The sequence below is a fragment of the Ictalurus punctatus genome, chromosome 6, assembly GCF_001660625.3.
Source record: "Ictalurus punctatus breed USDA103 chromosome 6, Coco_2.0, whole genome shotgun sequence".
In the NCBI taxonomy this organism is placed as follows: domain Eukaryota; kingdom Metazoa; phylum Chordata; class Actinopteri; order Siluriformes; family Ictaluridae; genus Ictalurus; species Ictalurus punctatus.
This window is the reverse complement of record NC_030421.2, coordinates 27365882-27393623: the sequence shown is the minus strand read 5'-3', so window position 1 is coordinate 27393623 and position 27742 is coordinate 27365882. Positions and strand designations below refer to the sequence as shown.

At 38.0% G+C, this 27742-nt stretch overlaps 1 protein-coding gene across 1 annotated transcript; it reads left to right on the top strand.

Moving 5' to 3' along the window:
• Positions 1-27604, top strand: abcb6b (ATP-binding cassette, sub-family B (MDR/TAP), member 6b). The gene is made up of 18 exons (XM_017470654.3): positions 1-388; positions 1337-1550; positions 7396-7488; positions 7742-7934; positions 8086-8207; positions 8310-8419; positions 8529-8594; positions 9965-10090; positions 10295-10371; positions 10459-10522; positions 12444-12529; positions 12616-12673; positions 12762-12866; positions 22700-22874; positions 23780-23892; positions 24075-24169; positions 25664-25732; positions 26912-27604. Exons 1-18 carry the CDS (start codon positions 329-331, stop codon positions 27036-27038), a joined length of 1953 nt encoding a protein of 650 aa, XP_017326143.2. The 5' UTR covers positions 1-328; the 3' UTR covers positions 27039-27604.
• Positions 27605-27742: the final 138 nt, after the last annotated feature.

Here is a 27742-nt window from a genome sequence, read left to right as displayed (position 1 = left end):
GTGACTAGAAGCCGAAAAGCAGAGAGTCATGTGAGACAGTAGCCGCATGACAACTGCAAACATTTGCTTCTAAACATATTCTGAACGACTCTAAATGTTAATTATAACTCGTTTTGCAAGTCAGAATGATACCTTCGGACAGAGTAGTGGCGTTGTTCCGTTAAAACAGCTGTGGATATGGGTTTTTTGTGTACAAACACAAGCACATTTCCAGAAGACTCGGTGTTTGTGACACAGCTCAAAGCTGAGCAGTAAGCGATGTTTTTAGCAGCTCGTGAAGATAGAAGATAGCTCGTGAAGTGTTAGAGTGATTTTGCACACAGCCAAAATGGCAAGAAAGAGTAAGAAGAGAGATACTAATTCAGCAGCGTTTACATTATGTGTGGAGGTAAGATCAGATCATTTAAACTTGTGCTTTCAGGAAGGAAAAAAACACGTGCATTTCTAAGTATAAAGCTCGTCAGAGAGTATACCTTTCAGTGCCTTTAGTATGTAGCTTCCGACTGTAATGTACATCTAAAACCAGTTTTAATCATCTAATGTACATCTAAAACCAGTTTTAATCATCTAATGTACATCTAAAACCCAGTTTTAAGCATCTAATGTACATCTAAAACCAGTTTTAATCATCTAATGTACATCTAAAAACCAGTTTTAATCATGTAACGTACATCTAAAACCAGCTTTAATCATCTAATGTACATCTAAAACCAGTTTTAATCATCTAACGTACATCTAAAACCAGTTTTAATCATCTAATGTACATCTAAAACCAGTTTTAATCATCTAATGTACATTTAAAACCAGTTTTAATCATGTAACGTACATCTAAAAACAGTTTTAATCATCTAATGTACATCTAAACCCCGTTTTAATCATCTAATGTACATCTAAAACCAGTTTTATTCATGTAACGTACATCTAAAACCAGTTTTAATCATCTAACGTACATCTAAAACCAGTTTTAATCATCTAATGTACATCTAAAACCAGTTTTAATCATGTAACGTACATCTAAACCCCGTTTTAATCATGTAATGTACATCTAAAACCAGATTTAATCATCTAACGTACATCTAAAACCAGTTTTAATCATGTAATCCTTTTTTTGTTCCAAAAAGCTATATGATATCTAATCCACCATTTTTCTTCTTCTTCTTCTACTTATTATTATTATTATTATTATTATTTTTGCTGGTATCAGCCCGATACTGATACTGCGTATCGGATCTGTGCCATCTCTACCTAAAACCTACTCAGAAAACATTTAGCTAACATGTATATTTGTGTTGTTGAGCTGTATGTGTATTTATGTGTTCTTTGTGCTCTTTTCCAGCCTGACAATGTTAGGCAGGAAACTCAGGTTCCCGGTGTCCGAGTCGCGTCCCAGTCTAAATGTCAAAGCTGGATAAGGAAAGTGACTCTGCTAGTACCGTACATGTGGCCCCGGTCGAGCGCCCCGCTACAGGTTCTCGTGTTCCTGTGTGTCTGCCTCCTGGGCCTGGAGCGGCTCATCAACGTGTTAGTGCCCATCTACAGCAAGAATATAGGTGCGAAATGAAGGGGTACAGCACTGTGTCAGACTTCAGAAGCTTTCTCAAAGTAATTCAAAGCTGCCTGTACACTTTGTGCAAAGGTTCGCAGTTGTTTACGGGCAGAAAAGAGGAAAATATACAAGTTACATCCCAAAATAAAACGAAATGTGGGTGTATCAAGACACCCACCTAAAACATAAATAAAAATCCACAGAAAAAAAAAGTGTAGCCATGACCGTACAGACCTGATTTGGAGAAGGTTGTGTGATATCTGCAATTATAACGAAAGCACAAGGTTTCAAAAGCTTAGAGAATGAGCAAAAGCAAATGGTAGGCAAACAAACTATTCAAGAATATTTGTCTCACTTTCTGGTAGGGGGGTACAATTTTGATTGTTTCACTATTAATATCTTCGGAAGTTGCTTGTGATTATGAAACCTAACTCACTAAATGTCTTGTAGGTATAAATAAATTTCTCAGTCTTCTTTATTTTACATACCTAAGGGTATGCAAACCTTTGTGCTTAATTGAAAATGAAGCACAGTATAGGTTAATTTGTATATGGAGCCAACGTTTACAAGTAACCAGGATGTAATGCAGTGTTTTTAGTCCCACACAAGAGGGCAGAGCAATCAAACGTACAAGTCATAACTTAGTCTAGTATCTGGATGTAGTATGGGGAACATTTTATTTATTTGGAAATTTTACTCCACAAATTACTATTTCATAGCATTAGAAGGTCAGAGGCTAAAAGAGTTTTCAAAGTTGAAAGTTTTCAAATGCAAAAAGAAAATCGTGAAAAAACAAGCACACCTTTTGGAAATTGTTTTTTTTTTTTTGTTGACATATTTGAACAAGCAAACATTTGATCCTCTTTGAAACAGTGCCTATTAATAAAGGTGATACAATCTATTAAATGACACAAAATTGACATTTTGTAGTAATTTTTTCCATTTTAAATGAACAAAAACAGATCAGTCACATGGAAAAACTATGTATACCCTGACATTTATCACACCTTCAAATACATAAAATTAGAATCAGGTGTTCATGATTGGGTGCCAGTGATCAGAACCTGCTTATGAAGTGCAGCTGGAACATGTCTTATTGATACCCCCTCATATCTAGTGTATGGTGTTTCCTTTGCTATTGAGGTATGTGGTGTCATCATGCCAAGATCTATAGTTCTGTAAGGCCTTCAGCAAAAAGATTGTGGATACCAATGAGTCTGACAAGGAATTTAAAAAGATCTCCAAATTATTTTAAATACATCTGCGAATGTGTCCAGGACTGGCCGTCCCAGCAAATTCAGCCCAAGAGCAGACCGTCTGATGCAAAAAGAAGTCTCAAACGTCCATCACAGTATCTGCTAGTAAGTCAACTGTTGGTGTCAAACTGCATGCTTCTACAATCAGAAAGTGATTGGACAAATTTGACCTGCATGGGAGACAAACCAGGAAAAAGCTTTGCAAGACAATAGTTTGCCAATGAGCATATAGACAAAGTCCAGGCCTTTTGGAATAATGTCCTCTCGACAGATGAATCAAAGATAGAGTTGTTTGGCCACAGTAACAGCAGACATGTTTGGCACTAACCAAAGACAGCTTTTCAGGAGAAGCACCTCATACCAACTGTGAAGCACGGTGGTGGAAATGTTATGGTTTGGGGTTGCTTCACTGCCTCAGGGACTGGACAGCTTGCATTCATTGATTCAGCTAAGAATTCTCCATCATATCAAATAGAAGATAATGTGAGGCCATCTGTCCAAAAGTTGAAGTTGAACCAAAAGTGGACCTTTCAACAGGATAATGATCCTAAGTACACTAGCAGATCCACCAAAGAATGTCTCAAAAAGAAGAAATGGAGGGCTATGGAATGGCCTAGTCAAAGCCCGGATTTAAATCCCATGAAAAGGTTGGGGGGGATTTGAAACAGGCAGTACATGCAAGAAAACCTTCAAACATCTCGCAACTGAAAGAAAAATTCCCACAAACCGATGTCGGAGACTGGTGGACAATTATGCAAAACGCCTTCAAGAAGTTATTTCTGCTAAAGGGGGCAATAGTAGCTTCTGAGACTATGGCTGTACTTACTTTTTCCACAGAAGAATATCACATCTGTGTTCTATTGATATTTCTGTTGAATAAATGATTGAAAAAGCTAATTTTCCTTGTGGTTTTGTTCAAGTATATCAACTTCATTAACAGGCACTGTTTCAAAGATGATCAAATGTGTGCTTGTCTCACTATGTCAAAGAAGCCAACAGTTTCCATAGGGTGTACTTATTTTTTCACATGACTGTATATACATGCTATATGAATTTTCAGGGCTTTAAACTAGAACTTGGGGTGTATACAAATATTTTCTTATGTTCAGGAATATTTTCAAAATTCAATTAAATTAGATTAATTCCGGCCCATTAAAATGTCATTCATTTAATATGGTAGTTATTCACTCACTATCCACTTTATTAGGAACACCTGCAATTCACTAATAAGCCAATCAAGTGGCGGAAGCACAATGCAAAAAAAATCATGTAGATACAGGCCAAGAGCTTCACTTATTGTTAACGACAAACATCTGAATGAAGCAAAAGTCTGATCTCTGTGACTTTGATTATGGCATGAATGTTGGTACCAGATGGGCTGGTCTGAGTATTTCTCAAACTGTTGATCTCCCGTGATTTCAACATGCACAACTCTGGAGTCTCTAGAGTTTACACAGATTGTTGTGAAAAACAAGAACCATTGAGTGTGTAACAGTTCTGCATGTGGAAATACCTTGTTGATGCGAGAGGTCAGAGGAAAAGAGGTCAGATTGGTTCAAGGTGCCAGGAAGGATATAGTAACTCAAATAATCACTCTTTACAGTCGGGGTGCACAGAAAAGAATCTCAGCATGCATAACACATCAAACCTTGAGGTGGATGGACTAGAACAGCAGAAAAAAACCACATCAAGTTTCACTCTTGTCAGCCAAGAACAGGAATCTGAGCATATCATGGGCACACACATGTAAACTAAACAGACTGGAAAAGGACCAGGTAACCCCCCCCCCGATTGTTGTGTTTGGGTGAGTCTGTGCCCATGATAGCCTCAGATTCTTGTTCTTGGCTGAACAGGAGTGGAACCTCATGTGGTCATCTGCTGTTCTAGCTCATCCACCTCAGAGTTTGATGTGTTGTGTATGCTGAGATGCATGCTTTTCTTAGAAATACACAGACATGTGTAAAAGCTCTTTTTTTTTTAGCTGTACTGATTTGCACACACTTTAAGAGTCACAGCCAACAAAAAAGTTAGCTATTTCCTTTGGATTGTTCTGCTGCAACTCCTGCTTTATTGAGTTCTAATAAATATTTGAATTTATTTCAAATACTAGTCAAATATGATATTTGAGTTTGTTACTTTTCATTATCTTTATATCTTGACTCAATAAAAGGAAGCTGTTTTATTCTAATATTAAATGCTGCTCTATGGTGGTTCAACCATCTAGGTCAAAGATGTTATGTCTGAAAGATTTATTTCTTTTATTTCTCATTTCTTTTACTGAAAAGTATACCACTTATTCGCATCTCAAACAGAGTGCATGTTGGAAGAAGAAAGCAATGAAGACATTAAGGGGGGAAAAAAATCTCAGAATAGTCTATCATAGAGAGGAAATAGTGTTCTGTAATGCAGAGAACGTGTCTGTTTCAGTAGTTGGCCTGAAGTGTAGAGGAAAACCTGATAGCAATGTCATGAGGTTTGTCATTGAGGAATTCTACGTTGATATGCAGTGTGGGAAGCTCAGGTATGAGTTTACTTAGACAGTGGAAAGCAATGATTTCTATGAGAACAGAAAGGTGAATGAAGTAATTACAAAAACAAAAGCATTTTGACATGTATAGCATGTATAGGGATGCGTTGAGGTGCTTTTACTTTTTCTCACTCCCTGTTCAGTGTTTCCAGCTCCTTGTTGTTTTGGGTCAACTGGACCGGGTTCCCAAAAGCCCATGCAAGTCAAAGCCGTTCGCTCTCACAAGCCGAAAAGCATCTGACTCTTACAAAGGAAACATGGGACAAAACCCAACTATGCTAAACCTTTCCATGGCTCAAGGCTTCATTTCACCCTTTCTCTCGCTCTTGCCTTTGAATCCCCCCGTCATCCTCCCCCTCATCTTTCACTCACATCACCCTCATTCTCTAAATTTCATTTCTTCCTCACTCCCGCAGTATCCCCCGGTGTTGCAAATTATCACCCCTAATTAGGTTTTTGCATCTTTCTAGTGAACTTCTCCCCTCTGATCTCCCGGCCTGACTCAGGTGAACAGAAGTGATGTGTCTCTGTGTCCTCTCCACAGTCCGAGTGCTTTTGGAGCCTGATGAAAGCAGTGCCGGGGGAGAAGTGGGCTTTTGTGAGGTTGGTGGGGGTGATAGGGGAGGTCACCAACCCTGCCAGTCACGATTAGGGGGCATTAGGGGCCTTTAGCAAAGTTAACACGCTGGTACAAGGGGCTTTTTGTCCACAGCCCCCTCTGCCCCATGCCAAGGCTGAAAATCACTCGCCAGCCTACCGAAGAAAGTAAGAGAATAAATGTTTTTTGCACCTCACTGTGGGGAAATTTCTCTTCATAGTGTTTTTTTTTTGTGCCTTCTTCATTCCCCCAACTTTTTTTCTCCTCCTATTTGATTCAGAGTGCACAATCTAAATGGCCATGAATGTAAATGAATGGAAAGGTCTGAGTTCTCTCTGGGCTGAGACCGAAGCCCGTCTTCTTTAATACATCATCCTGAGCGTGGATGCACTGTGGCTGTTCTGCGCTGCTTTCTATTCTGAGCTCATGCATAAGTCAGTGAGACAAGGACAAAGAACTGAGGAGTCTTTAACTGAGGTCATGGACTCCGTCTCTCAAATCGTATAATGAATGTTTTATTTTATCTGTTTCTTTACACAGCAACCAGAGTTCAACATCAATCCGTAACATGCTTGTTCTCAGTGTACTGTGGTTTCAAAAATATTGCAATCGCAAACTCTATCTTCAGAAACCTCTTCTTTATTGTATGAATTGCTTTATGACTTAAATACCCAGTCCTCTTTGATTTATCTCTGTAAATAAAGATCTCAAAGGTTTGGCTTTGTGTTGGTTTTGTGGGCTTGGGTTCCACAGAAGCTGGTGTGTGTTATGACTCAGCACTTTTATAAGCGAAGAAATGGATGCAGTCTAATGATGGTTAAATGGAAGCTGAACATTTATCCAGCTTGACTTTATAACACATGCAAATTTCCCATTGTCGTTTTTATGATTAAAAAAAAAAAGATGATTTTAATTTTATTTTACCATAATAAGCTTGCGCAAATAAGTAAACATATGGTTATTTATGAACACTGCATATATATATATATATATATATATATATATATATATATATATATATATATATTAGATCTGGGTCTCAGGCTCCACATATCTGCATGAATTGTCCAGTTAAATTACTATATCTAGTGGTGTTTGATGATAAAGCTGAGATATCTGGAGATGGTTATGATGATGATCATTTTTGGTTCTACCAGTGGACAGGTAGACAACTAGACAAAAAGAAAGAGAGATGAGTGAAGCCTATCAAAGATAGTCCTCATATTAATCAAATATTAATTTCTGAATCCAGAACTTTCTGGTGATTTCTCAATGAAGGCAATAACTTTCTAACGACACATAGAAGTGTTTGAATTTTTTTAGTGTACAAAATGAATAAAATCTCAGTCCGCATTTGTAACATATCAAGCAGCAGGTGGATAGCCAACTCTCTCTAAGATGCAACTAAGATGGAACATTGTAATCAATCTAACTGTCTTTATGTATGCTGTGCTTGTGTATTTCATAGTAAATCAGTTATCAGAAAAGGAGAATTGGAGAAGCCTAGCAGTCACTGTGTGTATCTACGTCCTTCTCAAGTTCCTGCAGGGTGGGGGAGCAGGTAAACTGCAGAACACACACACACACACACATCACATCTTAAATTGCTCAGTGCCCACTGCCTACATGGGCATTCGTCATGCAAGGAAGGACTGAAGTTATAAATCATTTTGCATGAGGCAGTAATGCACTGTAAAATGATGTTTAATTTTGGTTACATGTTGGCCCACATTAAATGGATTAAATTTCACAAACGTTTCTAATCTACTCTAATCCAGCACAATAAGATATGTCTTCCTCCTTGTCGTTGGCAGGGACATCAGGCTTTGTCAGTAACATGCGTTCTTTCCTGTGGACCCGTGTTCAGCAGCACACCAGTCGCACAGTGCAGCTGAAGTTGTTTGCCCACCTGCATGCCCTGTCTCTGCGCTGGCACCTAGGCAGAAAAACGGGTGACGTCCTGCGCAGCATCGACCGTGGCACGGCCTCCGTCAGCCACCTATTAGAGTACACTCATGTTAAGTTCTTACTAACTATGTAACGTATCCATGTAGGATAGTCCTTAGATCTTTGATCTGTTAAATAACTGCATCAATTTCTTCTACCAAGAGTGTTTTGTGAGAAAATATTAAATGATGAATTCTCTCTGTCTCCATAGCTATATTGTATTCACCATGCTGCCAACTATAGCTGACATTGTCATTGCCATCATTTACTTCATCTCTTATTTTAATGCCTGGTTCGGCCTCATCGTATTTATCTGCATGCTCCTCTACCTCAGTAAGTTCAGTATATTAGAAACTACTGTTTTATTAACTAGTGCATTCTTAGATACATTAATATTTCTTGTGGTATTATGTGAACGGTTTCGTCTGTTTGCAGCACTCACTATAATCATCACAGAGTGGAGAACCAAGTACAGACGTGAAATGAACATGCAGGACAACAACGCCAAGTCCAAGGCAGTAGACTCACTTCTCAATTTCGAAACTGTAAGTAGATGTCGAGCAAATAGCTCCCTGCATAGATGTGCTTCATTTACTTGAACTATATATGTTTAAACCTCAGGACTTAAATTTAAGTCCTGTTGTTTCTTTGTAGGTAAAGTATTACAATTCAGAGAATTATGAAGTCAGACGCTTTGAGGATGCTATCTTAAAATATCAGGTAAAGTCATGGAAACTTTTTCACTGGAGTATTGGGATGTTTGATACCAGAAAACTCAAACTGTGCTTTATCCAGCTCCAAAGGTTTTAGTTCAATATAGGTCGTAATATCTGCTCAAGGCTGGAACCAACAGGCATTAATGCTATTCAAGGTTTAGGAACTGCAGCACTGTTCATTACTAGTTAGTCACACATACGGCATCAAAATACTACATACACACAGACTGTACCACTATACTGATACTGGTATAAAATTTGTGACATACTGTTTTGACATGTGAACTGATATTAGGACACATTAGGAATAAAAAAACAACAACAAAAAAACAGTATCTTAGTTTCTGCTGTCAAAAGAAGTAGTCACTATGTTACACCTCAAAACCTGCAAAAACTTTTGCAGGTTAATATAAACTAACAGCATTGTTGTGCTTACTTCAATCAAAGGTGTTACAAGTAGTGAGCCTCCTGTGCTGTGTCAGAAGCACTATTCATAGATGAAATGGTTTTTAGTAGAGATGCACCGATGTATCGACCGATAATCGGTATAAGCCGATAAAAGATCAGAGTCGATTGTATCCTGTCAATCAAAAGAGGGCGGGAAAACATCGATTTCGCGCTGTGTATAAAGATGATGTCTCTTGTGTGGAACAATGACAAAACTGCAGTTTGTAATCTCTGTAATCTCTCCACTGCTCAAATTTTACACCGGAAGTGAGCAGCAGTGAAGCAGGAATTTCCACGTCGAGTCTAATTTTTTTTGCCACGCTGTATTAAAGCGCCAGTACACCATTGAAAGATTTAAATGAAGATAAGTTGACAAAAAAAAGTATATATTGCACAGAAAAATATATTTGTAGAGTAGTATATTTCATATCCAGTTAATGTTAATATATAAAAAAGTTGATATGATATATTACCAGTTTGATGTTCAATGAAGTAGAAATGCTTGTGTTTGTGGTGAGTGAATGTGAGACTAACAGGAGGTTTTTTAGAATTCAGTCAATGTTAATATGAATTAATAACATTCAATAAGTTAAGAAATCTTACTTTAATCTTCAGAATTTAGTTCATGTGTTAATGTTAATGTGAGTAATGTGTTTTCTGTTTATGAAACCAGTTACTGTTAAAAACAACTTGTTGAAATGAAGAGAATAAAGTTTTTATTTGCATTTCTTTCAGAATTCTTTTAAATTAATTATTATTAATTTATAAGAACGCATAAAAGGCAGAACTAGCGGCAGAACTAAGCCTAACCCTAGGCTATCAGTATCGGCTGATATCACTCTGAATTATCGGTATCGGCTGAGAAATTTAGTATCAGTGCATCTCTAGTTTTTATGTGTTTAATTGAGTTGTTTATCATGTCCCCAGACCTCAGAGTGGAAGACTAACGCTTCTCTGGCCCTGCTAAACCAAACCCAAAACTTGATTATAGGTTCTGGCCTGCTCGCAGGATCTCTGCTCTGTGCATACTTTGTCACAGTAGACCAGTTCCAGGTACTGCAGACGCTGTTCTCACACTTGATGTTAATCCAAAAAATTTATATTTACTCTCATTTGTTCACCCGAATATCGGACTGTGCTTGTCTCAATGTATTTATTCAATCCTGGACAGTAGAGAATTGGGACACTTTATTATTAGTAGCTAATTTTAATGTGTGTATTTCTCACTTATTTCTCTGGTTAATGAATAAACTCTAGGTTGGGGACTATGTTCTGTTTGGGACCTACATTGTCCAGCTTTACATGCCTCTCAACTGGTTCGGCACATACTACAGGTGGAAGAGATGATTTTTGTTGTTGCTAATTAGTTTTGTTGTTGTTCAATGTGGATTAATTTTAATAACATAGATCTTTTTCTCTAGGATGATCCAGACTGCTTTTGTAGATATGGAGAACATGTTTGAGCTCCTAAATGAGGAGAAAGAGGTAGGAGGTGAATGCTGAGTGGTGTTTATTTGCAGTGTTGTATTATAATCTTACCTTTCTGAAGTTATAATCAGTTCTAACATTATTTACTGTCATAAAATCTTTATCTTTCAGCAGTATGTCTTGATAGTTTTGATATAGATTCTGCAGATCCTGTAGGTTTGTTGACTGTTTGTAGAGTGTCTACAGGGAGCTATTCTAATAAAATGGTGCCTTTTAGACAAGCTATTGTTGGAGATACCAAAGGCCATTTAACAAGGAGTTTGTTCAAATTCATAAGTGAAATTATGAGGGAAATACATGGATACTAAACTAGTCCTTAACACTAAACTTAATAGCATTTTGGATTAAACATGAGGCCATATTGCTTATGTAGCAAGAGGCTATTTGACTGACATTGCAAATGACTAACCACAGACCATTGTTTTGGTGTGATGTACAGGAGGAGGCAATATTGAAAACAGTGCTACAACAAAACCTAACCCACATGCAGCAGCCTGGAAACTGTATGCTTTTAATTATAATATAATTCCAGATGTTCAGAGAACATCATACTATGAACTTCATAAACCTTTTTCAATACTGTGACTATATCTTGCTGGGAAAACTGAATTGTTGTCATGGTTTTCAAATTTGTTTCTGTGTCTGATAGTTTGGATGGGCGGAGCATGTGATACTAGGACTACTAGTTTTGTAACCATGACCACTTGACTTATTGGGCATGGCAAGGACAATTAATCACTGAGTAGATTCAGCCTGCCTTATATATGCACGCACAGACATGCATGCAGTCATGTGTGTATATTCTGGTCAGGACTAATGCATTAGAGGTGCAACATGTACTTCCCTGCCTATAACCGGTAAAAATTAATGAAAACACACCCTCAACTTGCGATTTCAGCTTGTCAACTTGGGGGAGTTTTCTTAACTACCAGTTCTTTCCCTGTTTACGGAGTCAAATCAACATGCCCGTGCACACTGAACAGTGTAAAATGCCCCTTCTCTACTTTTAAATTAGTTTATAGCAGTATTTGGCTTTAGATCAGTTACTGTACAGACGCAGTACTTGGGTAAGTCTATAACAATGACCAAACTAATCACTGCTTTGAGAGGGTAATCATCAACATTAGCGTTATCACTAACAATAGGTGGCTAGCATGTTGCTAAGCTACTCACTATTGTATGCTGTTGTTGCTGTACTGAAATTTCAGTCCAGAATGTTGCATGATGTTTGTCATTCACTATAGTAGAGCAGTACTCATAGCCACACAGGCCTTTAACTGTAAAAGTACAGTTAAAGTAGCTTTTTTATGAGCTTTATGTGCTCTCACAGAGCAAATAAAAGACACGCTTTTATTGAGGCTTCAATGTTTTTTTTTTTTACCCACTCCAAACGCCGAACATCCCAAGATGGGAAATGACATTATTGTATTTGCAAATTATGCATTACAAGGCACCACAAACTCAGCAATACCCAGTCGTCGTTGCCCCCCCCCCCAGCCCACCCCCCAGTGGGAACACCCCCCTCCCAACAAATTCACACAAGCAATACCCAGCAGTACTGCTCAGTATTCAAAGCCTCTTTAGAAGTCATTGATATGGTAATGCTTGAAAAAATTCTAAGCAAAGCCTTTACTGGATTGTCAGATTTCTTTCTTTTCTTACAGCAAAGCTGTAATTTTTGAGCTCCAGATTTTTGGATAGATTTCAACACAAAAACTACATTTTTTGTGCTCTTCTAAATCATAGCCTTCATAGTCATGTTTATTTCTTTCTTGAATCACGAGTGTATGATTCTCATCCCTTAGATTATAAATGTGCTGTGGATGCTCTCTGTCTTTAGTCTTACTCCTGTGAGCTGTGTTTCTGCATCCCTTCAACTCACTGCTCATTCACTCTCTTATCATCATCTCTCCCGCAGGTAAAAGATGATGTGAATGCAGTAGAGCTGCTTTGTACTGAAGGGAGAGTCGATTTCCAAAATGTATGTTTCAGGTACACTGCAGGGTAAGTTTAAATACATGTTAATAATATAGCAGAAATGAGTAACAATTCATCAGGTGCTTCTCACTCAGCATTTTGATTGTCCACAGGAAAGACATTCTCCAAAATGTATCCTTCACAGTGATGCCTGGCCAAACAGTAGCACTGGTAGGTTTTATGTGACAATACTAGCTTCAGTAATGCACTGAAATAAAGAACTATAGAGTACTGTTCCTGACTTGTAATTTTCCCCCAGGTCGGACAGTCAGGGTCAGGCAAAAGCACCATCCTCCGACTGCTTTTCCGTTTTTATGATGTGCAAGAAGGCTGCATCCTTGTTGATGGTCAGGACATCTCAAAGGTAAGCAGATGTGATCAGTCTCAGTAGGACGTTGATTTCTCTCTGCTGAGACCTCATTATTCAGAGTCCATGCTTTTTAGTCTTCATTATGTATATATTTATGCAATAGGTTTCTGAGTATAGCTGACATATGCAAGCAGTCGTTAAGACAGCAAGTGTGTTGAGAATATTTTTACAGGTTATAACAACTATTTGCAGAAGTTTTGAATCTGGGAGCTTGTTTCTGTTGTGAATTGTTTATTGACTGGGTTATTACCAGTGACCTCTATTATAGAAGGATTGGTGCATCAGAGAAGAAAAAAAAGAAAGAATTGCTTTCCAAATATTAGGAGAAGTACATAAAAAAAAGTTTTTATCTGATGGATGTGATCTTTCCTGTATGTTGCATGAAGTGCAATAAGAAATTAAATTAAAAAGCAATTTAAAATTAAAAAGAAATTAAAAAGCTGATAGGTGGCTTTCTCAGTGGTAAAGATCAAGGTTGTATCAAGGAAATGGAAATATGTTATTGAAATGCACTAATCAAGTAACAAAATAATAATATTACAATCTTACCAAGATTAACATTCAGTAAAATTCCACTCAAGTTCAAGCGAGCCCACATGTAGTAATTTAACACACTCATTCTTCAACTATAGCTCATGAATTACTGGGGACTGTAAATGCATATCCTAAGGATACTCCAGAGGGGATGAAATATTATACACACAAAAGGGAAAGAGTGACATTGGGGGATGGGGCATCAAATATCACACCTCCACATTTCGCCTATGTAATGTAAGTCACCTGAAGATAAGCAGTCACTCTTCTTATTTGTAGCTGCCACCAGCCAAATTCCACCAGGCTTTTTAAAAACATATTTTCTTTTTTGAAAAAAGAAATAAACAATTAGTCAAGGATTAGTCATAAATGATTTAATCATATATAAACCCAGTGTTTACTTTCATCAGTACATTTGTCACTTAGGCTTGCTGTAGGCAATTGTATTAAATCTTGAACATGAGCCATGTTATACAACCCCAATTCCAAAAAAGTTGGGATGCTTTGTAAAATATAAATAAATAAAAGCGCAAAGCAATGATTTGCAAATCTTGTAAACCCATATGTTATTCACAATAGAACATTGAAAACATATCAAATGTTTAAGCTGAGTAAATGTACCATTTTAAGGAAAAAATAAGTTAATTTTAATATCATGGCCGCAACACTTCTCAAAAAAGTTGGGCTGTGTATGCGACGAGAGCCACGGTGGATGTAGCGACAACGTGATATACCAAGTTCAACACAGCGACTGTAAACATCTGTTGAAAGTAGTGTTTGAGACTGGCAGTTCAGACTGAGAAGTTGGGCTGATTGGCTGAATATCTCAGCCATTATTGCAACACCATTATGGCAACCCATCGAATTCTGACAGTGGTAGTCAGCCAGTTTAAATACAGCGTTAGCCAGAATCAACGAGTCGACCCACAGCATTAAACCAGTGGCTAGTACGGAGAGGCAGTAGCAACTACCTCACCGAAACTGATCCTGGTGGCATGGCCACTAAGCAAGGAAGTTGTGATTTACTCACCAGAAGCCGGACCAGCGTTGGGAGGACTGAAGCTGTGAGGTCTCGTATTTGGCTGGTGAGAACATCCAAAATGTAGTAGGTTGGAAAGCAGAGTCAAAGAGAGAAGTACTCCAAAACATAAGATTTTGGTTTATTTTAAGATTCAGATTAGCACTATGTCAAAAGTAGATAACTCTGGAGGAGGCACCAGTAAGCAGGAAACATAAACGTAGTCACGAACAAACAGAAAAGCCGTTGAGCAGCGGCAGCCAAAACGGTCAAAGCATGCACTCAGTCGGAAACTGGAGCGTTACTGTGATTGATGGTGTAAAATCCAAAGCAATCAACCTTTCAAATCTTTCCATTAAGTAATTGCACCAACTTCCTAACCTGACATTTTAGTCAGATTACCTGGGCATGTTAGAATAACATGAATGCCAAATATGTCTTTATTAGTCATACAGAATAAAGCTGGCTTTGTTTTTCAGATGATCTTGTGGCTTAGTCGAATGCTTATGTTCAGTAGCGAAGTAAAAGTGCTCAGTTATTGCTTTTTGAAGTGTTGCTACATCAAACCGCAAAAGCTTAATGTTAAAGCCTTGTAATTACGGCAATGCTAAAGAAACCTCACAATTAAGCCAGTACTCTCTTATGTACACGTGCACATACATGCAGAGAATGGCACTTCGGTAACATAATTTCAGTATTTCCGTCATATCTGACTCAACCTGACCCCAGTGAATAAATCATAGCACAGGACTGGTAAATAATGAATACAGAGCTTTTTATTCCACTGGAGGAAGGAGGTTGGCTCATTTGTGCAACTTGGCTGTCTCCTGACATCTGCTCAGAGTTCATCCTCTGTGCTAATCATGTGTAGTTTATCGTTTATTAGCTGTAGTTGATTTTATTTAGAGTTTTTTAATTGTTTGCTTTATGGCTAATGTTTATCTGATTTTTTTTTTTTTGTGGTACTGTATGCGAATTCATGATCTGGAATGTTGCTCCCATTCATTTCCAACATGGAATAATTTGAAAATGTGCAAGGGGCTATGGGATAGTGAGGGGCGAGAACCTCAGTCATGGCATGGGAGAAAAGCTGAGCTGCAAATTACAAGCAGCAGCCATATAGCGGTGACCAACCAACAATAGACATCTTTCCATTGTCTGTAGCAATTGTGTCAGTTCTCATTGTACTGGCTACTTACAAGTAGGTATGCCATCTGGATGACATGGATGAAATAGCCACAGTGCCTGTTTTCCCCATTGTCTGTGACCCAAAACGTAATGAATGCAAAGACAAAAATAAAAGAAATTGTACATGGCAGTATTTATAATGTCTCCGGGATTGTTGTCCCGGGTAATTGAAAGCCAGAACTGAATTGCGACCAATACATAATTTGGTTGGTTTATAACTTAAATGAGTATGGTTTTTTGTTTGTTTGTTTTTTAAATAGCACGTCCATCAAGCAGCGAGGCACGGGCGAAGCTGAATGTCCTCATGTATTTGTTGAAAGTGCTTGCAAATCAAATGCATTTAAAAGTCTCTCACTCTCTCTCTCTCTCTCTCTCTCTCTCTCTCTGTTTCTGTTTGTCTGTCTGCCTCACTCACTCTCTCTCGCTCTCTCTCGCTTTCTCTGTCTCTCTCGCTCGCTCTCACTCCCACTTCCAGGGCCCAAGGTTAGTTACATCTGCACCCACATAATTAAGATGGCTTAATGCCAAACCCCAGGTACTGTAAAAGCTGTTTCCATGAAGCAAAATCATTACAGTTGGACACACCCATCAGTGTGAGCTCAGCATTACAATCTATGCTGTAATTAAGACAAAAAGCGTTTTAATTAACATCAGAGTCATGCAAAGGAATCCGCAGTTTATGTGATCATCTGGTTGGTTTTGTATTTGTATAATTTATGTCCCTGTAGCTGTAATTCATGTCTGACTCTTCCACTGGTCATGGAGATGATGATAACTTTCCTCTAAGAAAGAATGAGACTGGGAGAAATTATACTCTCAGTTTTTCCTCCTCATCCCGACTCGGGTTAGTCCCCATCGTCGTTGTTGTTGAGCACGGCTGTACATTCCTGTTGCATTAACATGCATGGACACCAGCAGGAAGCACGAGTTGGGCTTGGCGTGCCTCAGGGAGTGTGCGATTTCTCACAGAGAAGGCATGAGAACACATCGCCTTTATACTACAGCTGTCAGTAGTTTAGCAACTTATTCACGACAGTGTTCATATCAGTCCTATGAAGCTGGATCATTAGCCTGTATTCATCTGGAGCTTAGAGGAACTTATCATGACATTAATAAACAATTTATTAATGTCACTGCTTTCACATATAAAATACTACTCAAAGTGCAATCCAATATGAGGGAAAAACTGACAGTTTTTTGTTATTACTGCATGTAAGGCAGCTGCGCTGATGAACTAACCATTCAATGTGCTAGAATATCTAGTAGCCTAAAAACATAGCCTCCCTACACTTATACCATATTATATATGAATATCTAGCTGTGTGTCTCGTATGTTTCTCTGTCTGTCTGTCTCGTATGTGCACCTGAGGAGGACTGAGTTATGTATAGTTCCCACATCTTTAATGGCATTAAAAAAATGTTGATCCTGGTCACATGCTGTAAATCTTTTCGGTCAGAAGGCTGCACACTCACCCCTACACACCCTCACACACCCTCGAAGCGCGGAAACATCTGTTGGCTATTCTTTCTGCTCATTTCTCGGCGAAGAGCTTTCATGGAAATAATGAATCAACACTTGAGTCCAGGGCCTTTGATGATATGGATGCCTTCGGGCTGTTTTTGTTCGGGCTTTGGTCAATGATTCAGCCTTTTCAGGGCACTTTTGATGCCCGTGTGTCTGCCTGGCTGACAAAGCCCTGTGTGTAATGCTACACCAGGATGTGTGTGAAAGAGCTAGCAGGACAGCTTCAGAGCTGGATATGAAACACTGCCACAAAACAAACACAAAAGCAAGCAGTCCAAACCTAGCTCTGCAGCCTGGTGAATGATGAGGCTTTTTAATATGGCCCTGAGGTGAGAGGAGTATGAAACATTTTCATGTAAATAACTATAGTGACTTGTTAATGCTCACTTTCAAAGGAATTGCAAGGGGCTTTTGAGTATCTATAAGTGATAAACCTGGAGAACACCTGCCACACAGACACATGATTGGCCATGTGGTCCATCACACGCACAAAAAAAATGTCATCCATGTGATTGATGATACTGTTAACTTTTTTCCAGGTCTGTTTTTAAGGGGTTATTTGAGGAGGTGGTTTTTTATAAATGATAAAATCACCTCTGCAAAACCTGCATCACACTTGGGCAATCCCTTTGGGTTAACGGTGTCATGTGATACTACAGGATGTCCCAGAAGTCTCCATACATACGGGAAAATAACACTTTTTAGTAAAACGTCTTCCATGTAAGATTTGACATTTTATACACCACAGCTCATAACCAGAGACTAGATGCCTTTTTGTCAAGGGTCAAAATACAATGCTTCATTACCCGAGACATTATCAGGAGTGGATAAAGACTATGGCTACATAAAGCCGCCCCTGCAGGGAGTCAAGTGTTCACTTATTTTCCACTGGCCGTATTAATGAACATAATTAGCTTGTCATACTTCTGAGTTAAATTATGTTAGTTGTTGTGTTTTCGCCTAGGTGATTGAACTTCCCAGCAAGAATAACATGTAACTCGGCAAGCACACTGGAGCTTTGACTTGTCCAGTTGGTTAGCTGATGAATTTATGATTTGTCCCCCACTGTGGAAAGATCACCATCGTTAGATTGTAATAATTGTAGTTTTTACTGTACTTAATGTAGTTGCGTGCCGTAAATGTTTCTTGATAGACTACAACAAATGACCCTAGAGTTCCATTATGAATAACTTTTAAATGAACCGGTTTTCCATTGTAGCGTGTTAAGTGGTCAAGTATTCCTTTAATCTTCTTTCAGAAAATGCCCAGCAGCCTGCTAACAATATTTCTGCTTATTGAAGACTTAGTAACTTTTGAAGGCTTCTTTTGGTTGCGGTTTTGTTGGCGGATACACGTGTTCACCAGACGTGAATTTGAATTAGAGAAACCATAGACCTGGAAAATGAGGTACATTGAATTGGGAATGGAGCAGAAATATAGATGAATGCCAGCTATATTGATGCTGTTCTACATTATAAAGTTCTTATAATGAAGAGAAGGCTAACCAGAACAGGCTGGAGTGTATAATATGGTATGTGGTGTGTTAAACAGCATCATGTGTTGCGGATTGATAAACATTGTGCTTTCTGTATATTTGGTCCAGGTTGGGCGCACATGGGTAGTTCCGTATCAGATTTCAAGTGCTTAAAAAATTAATTGTTATAGCCTTTTGTGTTTATCTGGTCAGAACAGCATAAATATAGCAACCTAAACATGAATTCAATTTCACATTCCATGTTTTGTATATCACTTGTCTCAATTTTCTTATTTTATTATTTTTAATCTTTTATTTATAAACATTTAGCATTGCTGTTGGTATTGGATATATCTAGGGCATGCACACGGTCAAAGGAGTAAATCAAATTCAGTACATGCCACGATTGGATATAACAATCAGTGTAAAACTTAACTGCCTTTGCTTTGAGATTTTTTTTCTTTTTTAGTACACTTATCTGTATGTTTATCTATAGAGAATCACTTAAGAAAAATAAAATTAGTTCAAAACGTGTCTGAATTACCAACGTTTTTGTAAGTACTTTGTTTTATTGCACTGTTTTCTACAGATGTTCAAGATGCTTGTGTTTTGTAATATTAGAAGCAGTGAGAGGTGTTTTTGTCCCTCAGGAGATACTCCCGCCCCTCTCTCTCTCTCTCTCTCTCTCTCTCTCTCTCTCTCTCTCTCTCTCTCTCTCTCTCTCTCTTCTTTGAACTAGACAGAGAAAGGGCCCAGAAACTAGTCTCAGAGTACATGCTCATGGCAACAGTGTTTTTTCCGCCTGTTCTCTCTGCTACAGATGGTATCATTTACGACTGAAAAAAGGGGAAAATACCCAAACGCGATCAAAATGTATTTCGAGTTCAAGAAAATATAAATATAAAAAACAACAGTTAACAAATAACATGTAGTGTACAAGGGTAGAAGCCAAAAAGTAGCATGTTTTCTTGCTGACCCAAATGCTCATAAAGTTACTTACAGGCAGGCAAAAGAACACTATTAAACCTCTGATTCATCTCTTCAGTTTAGCGTTATAGTCACACATTCATTCATTTAGCATTTGAAGAGCACATGGCAGCGTTTCTCGCAAACTCGGCCCGCATGGGTATTGTTGCAGTGAGAACCGGAAAGCTGCAGTGAAACTAATGTTTTTGAGCATAAAAGTGGCATTGTTGGAGGACAGATGCTTCTCTCTTGTAAAAAAACAAAACAAAACAAAAAACAAGGAAAGCCATTTGTGTTTCGCATGGCTGTAGTAAACCCCCCCTAACCCAGCTCAGTCTGATGTTAATTAGTTCATAAATTAAAGACATTGACTTTTTTGAAAGCCAACTGAATGGGAAAGACGAATGAAAAGATGTTGAATTAGGAACTTTCAGGGAAGAAAAAAATGAAGCTAGGCAAAAATAAACAAAAGGGAAAAAGCCAAAAAGTACTTCAAAGGAGGATCTAATTTAGCTGCCGTTTGAAGTGAAAAAGCTGAGTCTGGTTCCACACGCCACGTGGATTAATGATGGAAGGGACAGCCGGTCTCTGCCCCCTCCAGCCTCCTCAGTGTCTTGCACTGATCTGAGACCAGTTTCACACCTTTTATGTCTTCTAATGTGTTTCATGATTTTAATTACAAAAATTTGTTTGGTAACTGTTTATTAACTGTTTATCCATTGTTAACTGTCATTAGCATAAACCTTGTTGTACCCACTGTCTGATTTGGAGGACTGAATGAATATCTGCATACCAATTCATTGTCCTGGATGACATACAGTAAGACCAGCATACATGTTCCAATGTGAAACTGAAATAAACACCTTATATACTATGTGTGTGTGTGTGTGTGTGTGTGTGTGTGTGTGTGTGTGTGTGTGTGTGTGTATATATATATATATATATATACATGATATATATATATAAACACACACACACACACACATATATATATATATATATATATATATATATATATATATATATATATATATATGAATTTATTCATATATGAAAATATTTATATGAATTTCTTACTATTTGCTGTTCCCATTTTGCTTTAATGACAGTGTGCACTCGAGCTGGCACAGAGCCTGCAAGAATAAGACTGAAGGAAAAGCAGACCTTTTGTATAAAAGACTTAATATAGTCAATGTCTCAAATTTGGTTACATTTAAATAGTGACCTAGAAATAGTTTATTGAATATTACATTTTTCAAGTTTTAAATGAAAAACAAAACACCTAGATTTTTTGGTGTGGTCTCAAGACTTTTTGGACCTTTCTATATACAGTATGTGATTATATGAAAGGTATTTTTTAATATTGAATATATAACAGTAGAAAATTAATTGTGAATGCAAGAAGTGGATATAGAAGGAATCACTTGACATGAGTTCTGTTGCTGTGTTGAAATTAGCCCAAGCTCAGACTAATATTTTCTAAATGCCATGACCCTGTAGGTTGGCTGGTTGAATCACATTGGACATCTGCCTTAATTCAGTATCGATTGTGAGAGTTTTATGTGCCTGCTGCTGGAATTAGTGCCTCTTTATTCTTCAGGAAATACACTGCACTGATACTACTATTACAATTATTGTTTTGATGCTGGCAATAAAACTAAATTGTTTTTTTCACATGCGATGTATTTCTTTACATCTTTAAAATAACTTTTAAAATTAAACAATTATCCATTTCATTATTCCTTTCAGTCACATTTTTATATCTCAGACTTATCTGTGAAATAAATTCCATGGACAGCTTTAGCACATATTTGTTTCATGAATATAATGCAACTATTCTAATATTCAGCTCATTATTTCAGATAAGCCTTTTATAGCTGAATTTTCCAATGAGAGAGCAGATTAAGTCCAATTTGACATTGTTTCTAGTGTGACTTAATTTTGAGTTATTGAGGTTTAAATGAAACTCGTTCAATTCATGTGACCAGTCAAACCGGCTAATAACTAACAAAAAGCTTTGATAATTGTGGGTTGAGATCAGCACCTGCAAGAAAATGTTTTCAAAATTGCAGACCCCTAACCATGTTTCACAGACCTTAGGGATCCCTTAGGGATCTTCGGACCCCAGTTTGAGAACCGCTGCTCTAAGTCACTCAATCTCTATTCTTTGGTTTAGGTTCAAATACTTGGCTTTACTCATAAGAGGAAAGTTTGTGTGTATTTACATGTATGTCTTTTGGGAAAAAAAAGAGATACAATGGGTGAACAGTGATGAAATGGAGGATTAGACTGCTGTCAGTCATGCCATCATTTTCAGAAATGGTGATCTGTTCAGTTTTAGTTTGTGGTCTAACTTCACATGGCTTCTTAATATGATTAATATGATCACTGCTTACTGAGCCCAATGCCATTGTCCTTGTTCTATTGTATGTTTACCTTTTGACTTCTGTAAACCCAAGAGCAGGCCACCTAATGAATTATATCCAAGGAGATTGTAGATGACGGTGGAGATTAATGAACAATAGAGATTACTTTCATATAAAAGGAATTATTACTATTGTTTTTGAGGCTTAGTGACTCAGGCTGTACTATAGGTCATGGGGCCATTTGCACCAACCACAGATCTGACACAGCTTTGCTCTCCCCTCTGTTCTCTCCTCCACTACTCTTTGGCTTGATTAAGGATCTTACTGAAGAGCCAAAATGGTGGATTAAAACTCTCAACCTTCTAGTTAGTTATATGTACCATTTACATTTTATTTATTTGGTTGAAGCTTTTTATCAATGAGCAATTTACAACTTTGACAGGATAGATCTGAGCAGTTGAGGGGTTAAACATCTTGCTCAAGTTCGGCAGTGCTGGGGCTTGAACTCAAAACCTTCTAAACTACCACTGCCCGACTAGCACTGCTTATTTAGAAGTCACTGTAGACATCCATATTCATAAGGAATAGAATTCACACAAAGTCCTTTGCTATAAAAGGCTTTTGTTAGACTTTCATTAGTCAAAGTTATATGAACAAAATGTCAAAGAAGTGCACAGTGTCCCATTTCAGTAATCAGTCAATATTGTCTGTGTACACTCGCTTGTAGACCACTTGTATTTGTGTCTTTGTTCATAGGTGAAAATGAGCTCTCTGCGTTCTTACATTGGGGTGGTCCCTCAGGATACCGTTCTCTTTAATGACAACATCAGGGAGAACATCCGTTATGGACGGATCAGTGCCACTGACCAGGAACTGGAAGAGGCTGCATTGGCTGCTGACATCCACCATAAGATCCTGTCCCTACCAGATGGTGAGTCACTTCACCACAGGAGAATCAGAATAGTCTTATTTTAAATGAATATCATGAAAATACACATGTATATCTTTTTAAAATACCTTGCAACAAACTGTCTGAATATTAAAATAATTTTCAGATTGTATTTACATATAGCATTTTGAATAATGGTCATTTTTTCTTCAAAACGCTGAATTGGTATACTAATTTAAAAATACGCTGAAACTTTTGGAAATTTATGAAATTCCCCTTTAAGTTAGCAAGCTGCCTACCTTATAGAAGGTTAGTTCTCAAACTATTTTTTGACCACAGAAGCCCGTTTCAGTAATCTTTTAAGGAGAATACCCCTTTACCAGATTAGCAAAAGACCATGAAGCATATGATTCACTGTTTTCAAGATTCAAGAGCTTTATTGTCATATGTACTTGGTACAATGAAATTCTTATTTTGTCCATTCCTCTCAAGACAGCAGGGTAAAAGGACATAAGAAAGCAACATAACATAAGACAAAAGACAATAGAATTGTGCACAATATACAATAAGAACAATAAAAATCAGAAAATTCACATTATATATTTTTAAAAATGTTGTACAAGTAATGTAAAGTAACAAGAAATGTAAAGAGAGTATTCAATGCGACTATTACCCAGATGCTCCAGAATACAATATATATATACAAGAAAAATAATGGAGTATGATTTTATAAATCATGAGTTTTACGTTCATGTTTGATGAGATTCCATTCACCACCGCTGTTGTCATTCAAGCAGGACCTTCTATTGCTTGTAGAAACATAACGCGCCAAAATGCTGACTGGTTTATGTCCGTGTTACAATAACAGCTGTGAAGGAGTCATTACTTTAGAAACGCAGGTAGTTGTTAATTTGTGTATGAAGAATAGGTGTCTGATTCTATCTCAGGATATGACACTCAGGTTGGGGAGAGGGGCCTCAAGTTAAGTGGGGGTGAGAAGCAGAGAGTGGCCATCGCTCGCACTATCCTCAAAGCCCCCCGAATCATCCTGCTGGACGAGGTGAGTGATGTCCGTTGGCTCAAAGAAATGCCTCTCTTCTTATTCATACATAAATAAAAAACTGTAAAAGCACAAGCTAGTTACAGGTAGATGTGTTTATATCCGACACCTAATTATTATCATTAAGATCTGCTAGCTCCAAGCAGAGTGTCTTCTCACTTAATTAAATCTTCTGCTTCTAGGCCACTTCTGCTTTGGACACACAAACAGAGCGCAACATCCAGGCCTCGCTTACCCGAGTGTGTGCCAGCAGGACGACTATTGTGGTGGCACACAGGTATTCTTTTTCTCATTTAGCTATGGCAATCGACTTCAAGAAGATTATTAAGATCTTTGTCACATGTGCTCATAGTACAAGGTGCTTACAGTTAAGATGCATTTAAATGTGATCAAGGGTAGCTGTAACCCCACTCACCCCAAGCCCTCTGGGGGTCAGGATGTAAAAGTAAGAAAAATCCTTCCATCAACTTCTCTAAATCCACAGCTTTATCCCTTTGATAACATCATGTATTGATGTGGCCATCTGGGAAAGATCTCAGTCACTAATTAAATTGATCTGTTTGTCTTAAAACCCAGTGGCCTCAAAGTGACACCACTATCTGGTGGATTTAAGGTGGTGTATAGAACATAAAACCCTCAAATCTGAGTTGGTATCCATCTGTAGCAGGGGTGTAAAGTTGGGACTCATACAAATAGTTGTTGAAAAATACAATGATTTACCATTATCCATGTCCAGCTTTAGACATCATAGCAGGCGATGTCAGTCCAGGTCACACACACTGTTCTCTCTGACACCCCTTCATTTGTGTCTGAAAGTATTTACTGAGGAATTAGTTTATATTTGGATTTAATTAGATGCTTTAACTCATTAACACGCCACCTCTCTTACTTCCTCTTTCTCATATACTCTGCTTCTGCCTCTCTGTCTCTCTTTTTCCATCTCTATCCATTCTCTTGTCTTGCCTGTCTTTCTTTCTTCTCTGTTTCTCTCCCTGCTCCCTTTTTTTTTGTCCTGCCATTTTCTTACCATCAGTCAGCCTCTTCTGTCCTTTTTCATCTTCACAATATTCTTTCCCCTTTTTCTGACTTTTTTCTTCCCTCAGAAAATTGTAAACACATCGTGATCAGAGTCTGCATGCTTTGATCCCATCCAGCCTCTGAGACTGTGGTGCCACTTTGATCTGTTTTGGGGTGGTGGTTGTGGGGGGTGACAATCAATAAAGAAGTCTCGGAGCTTTTGTTTGAAGATGAAGGGTGACTGTGTGAGAAGATGACCCGCGGAAGGGTGGGGTGTGAATTAAAAGGCATTGCGCTGTGTGTGTGCGTATGTGTGCGTATGTATGTGTGTGTGTGTGTGTGTGTGTGTGTGTGTGTGTTTTGAACGTGCGCGTGCAAGTGTTATGGACCACAGTGTTTAGCTAAGTGTTCATCCGAACAATGCATGAGATCATTTGTTTCTCTTTGTGTTCGTGCAGGGCAGAGGAGTTGATGGTATTTGCATGAGAATAGATGGACTTCAATTAACGCATAAGTGATCTATGTTCTGTGTATAATGCCCCACTTGAAGCTTATAGGCGGTTCTCCTTATGGAGTGCTAGATAATTTGTTCACTGAAGTTTTTCTATAGCTTTTTCTTTGTACACTCAATGAGCAATATAACTATATATATATATATATATATATATATATATATATATATATATATATATATATATATATATATATATATATATATAGTACAAAGCTATCATTTTGACTACTCTGTTTGCAGATTATCCACTATAATTGCATCAGACCTGATTCTCATTCTGCATGAAGGCCAGATTGTGGAGCGTGGAAGGTTGGTGAATTTATATTTTCCCAGTTGATAACAGTTATTATAATAGCCTTATTTGTATAAGTGTGAAACAGTCTCTTTCCTGCTTGGCTGAAATCCCTTTGAATTGCTGAGGAAATAAACCATGGAAGACATGTTGGGACAACCAGAGTCAGGGTTCAGTGGGCTGAACAAAGTGAAGCATTAGTTGTGAAGGTGTGGGTGGGTGTGTTGGGTGGCTCAGCCCTCAGGTGGGGCTGTTCTTGAGTCCCAGATCATGTAGGGTGTGGGCTGCTCGGACACTCAGAGGCCATATCCTGTGTTTGAGAAGATGAGCACAAACTCAGACAGCCCTGAGGTAAAGGCTACTGATCGACGGATAACACTAAAGACACACATTCCCTCGCTAATGGCGTTTTTCATTGGAGCTAACCCAGCAAGCACCGTGTAAACTGCTGCACACAGTTTTGTCACATTTTGCCCTTTGATATATGATTCGTCAGCCACCCCCCACTCAAAACACAAGCATTCTCATACACAATCACATGTACACTCACACAGCCTATAGGGATGTAATCTCATACCTTGCACATTCAACCCTGACTGACACTGCGATGTAAACACGCACAGGTTTTGAAACCACAAGGACTGCATATCAGAATACACTCACACATTCATTCATCTTCTCTCACACATACACACACATAAATCTTTACATAATAAAGAAAAAGGTGAAAGGGTAATGCTTTTAGGAAGGAAGTGTTAATTAAAAAAAAGTCTCCAGGCTAGAAGCATCTGCATGAACAGGTAACTATCGAAGGAACGCTGTCCTTTTAATAATTCGAACCATGAATATTGGAACTCAGAGTTAAGCAGGAAAATCTTTCTGAAACTTGCTTGATGCGCTATTCCATTACAAAGGGGCAGCTCTTTTCCACGCTCAGCTCCCTGACTTCACAGTCTAACATAGTCTAAGACTGCACAGTGCAGATTTTCCCCCAGATTAATTACGGTCTCAGTGGATTTGACCTTAGACTCCAAACTGACTCTCAGCAGGAACAAATTTTACAGAAAAGGCTCAATGGTCCCAAGAGACCCATCTCCCCATTACCCTTAAGTGATTTTTGGAAATCAAGAGTGAAGCTTCAATTCGATATTCAGACCTGCAGTATGAAGCTCAGTGCCTGTTTGTTGGTGTTGCAGGCACGAGGAGCTGCTGGCCATGCACGGACTGTACTCAGCTATGTGGCAAAAACAGCAACAGCAGCAGGATCTAGAACCAAGTGCTTCTTCAGATACAGAAACAAAAGAGCAGCAAGATGGAGAATGACTGAAGTCCAGGTAAAAGTGCAGGATCCAAAGAACCTAGGTGACCTTGGGCAGAAGAAAATATTCAAGGAAGTTTCTTGATAAGCATTCACTGCCTAGCAGTTATTGTGCCAAGCTGTTATTTTGTAGTACTGACTGTAAATGTGGACATTTGCATTAATTTAAACACAATACTGTACCATTGGGTGCTTTAAAGATCTGTGCCTTCTCAGGGAACCGATTTGATTATCTCACTAATCTGATGCCATCAATGGTGTACCTATGAATTGCCTATGAAGTAGCGCTCACAACCGTTTTACATATCTCTGCAAACTTGTCTTATGAGAGGTGAGGTACAATCTAGATGGGCATTTATTTGCCTTGTGAAAAGATACTGATGTATCTACAGCGTCACTAGAAGGTTTGTGAACCGTTTATAATGTTCTGTGCTCCTGCATAAATTTGACCTGAAATGTGATCATTTCAGGCCAAATTTCTTTATTTAGATTTATTTAATAAATCTCTATATTTAGTCCTAAATCTTATATAAGATTTAATTGGGTTCTCTTTATTTAGTTTCAGGACTAAATATAGAGATTTATTAAATATATATATATATATATATATATATATATATATATATATATATATATATATATATATATATATATATATATATATATTTTTTTTTTTTTTTTTTTTTTTTTGAGCATAATTATCCAACAT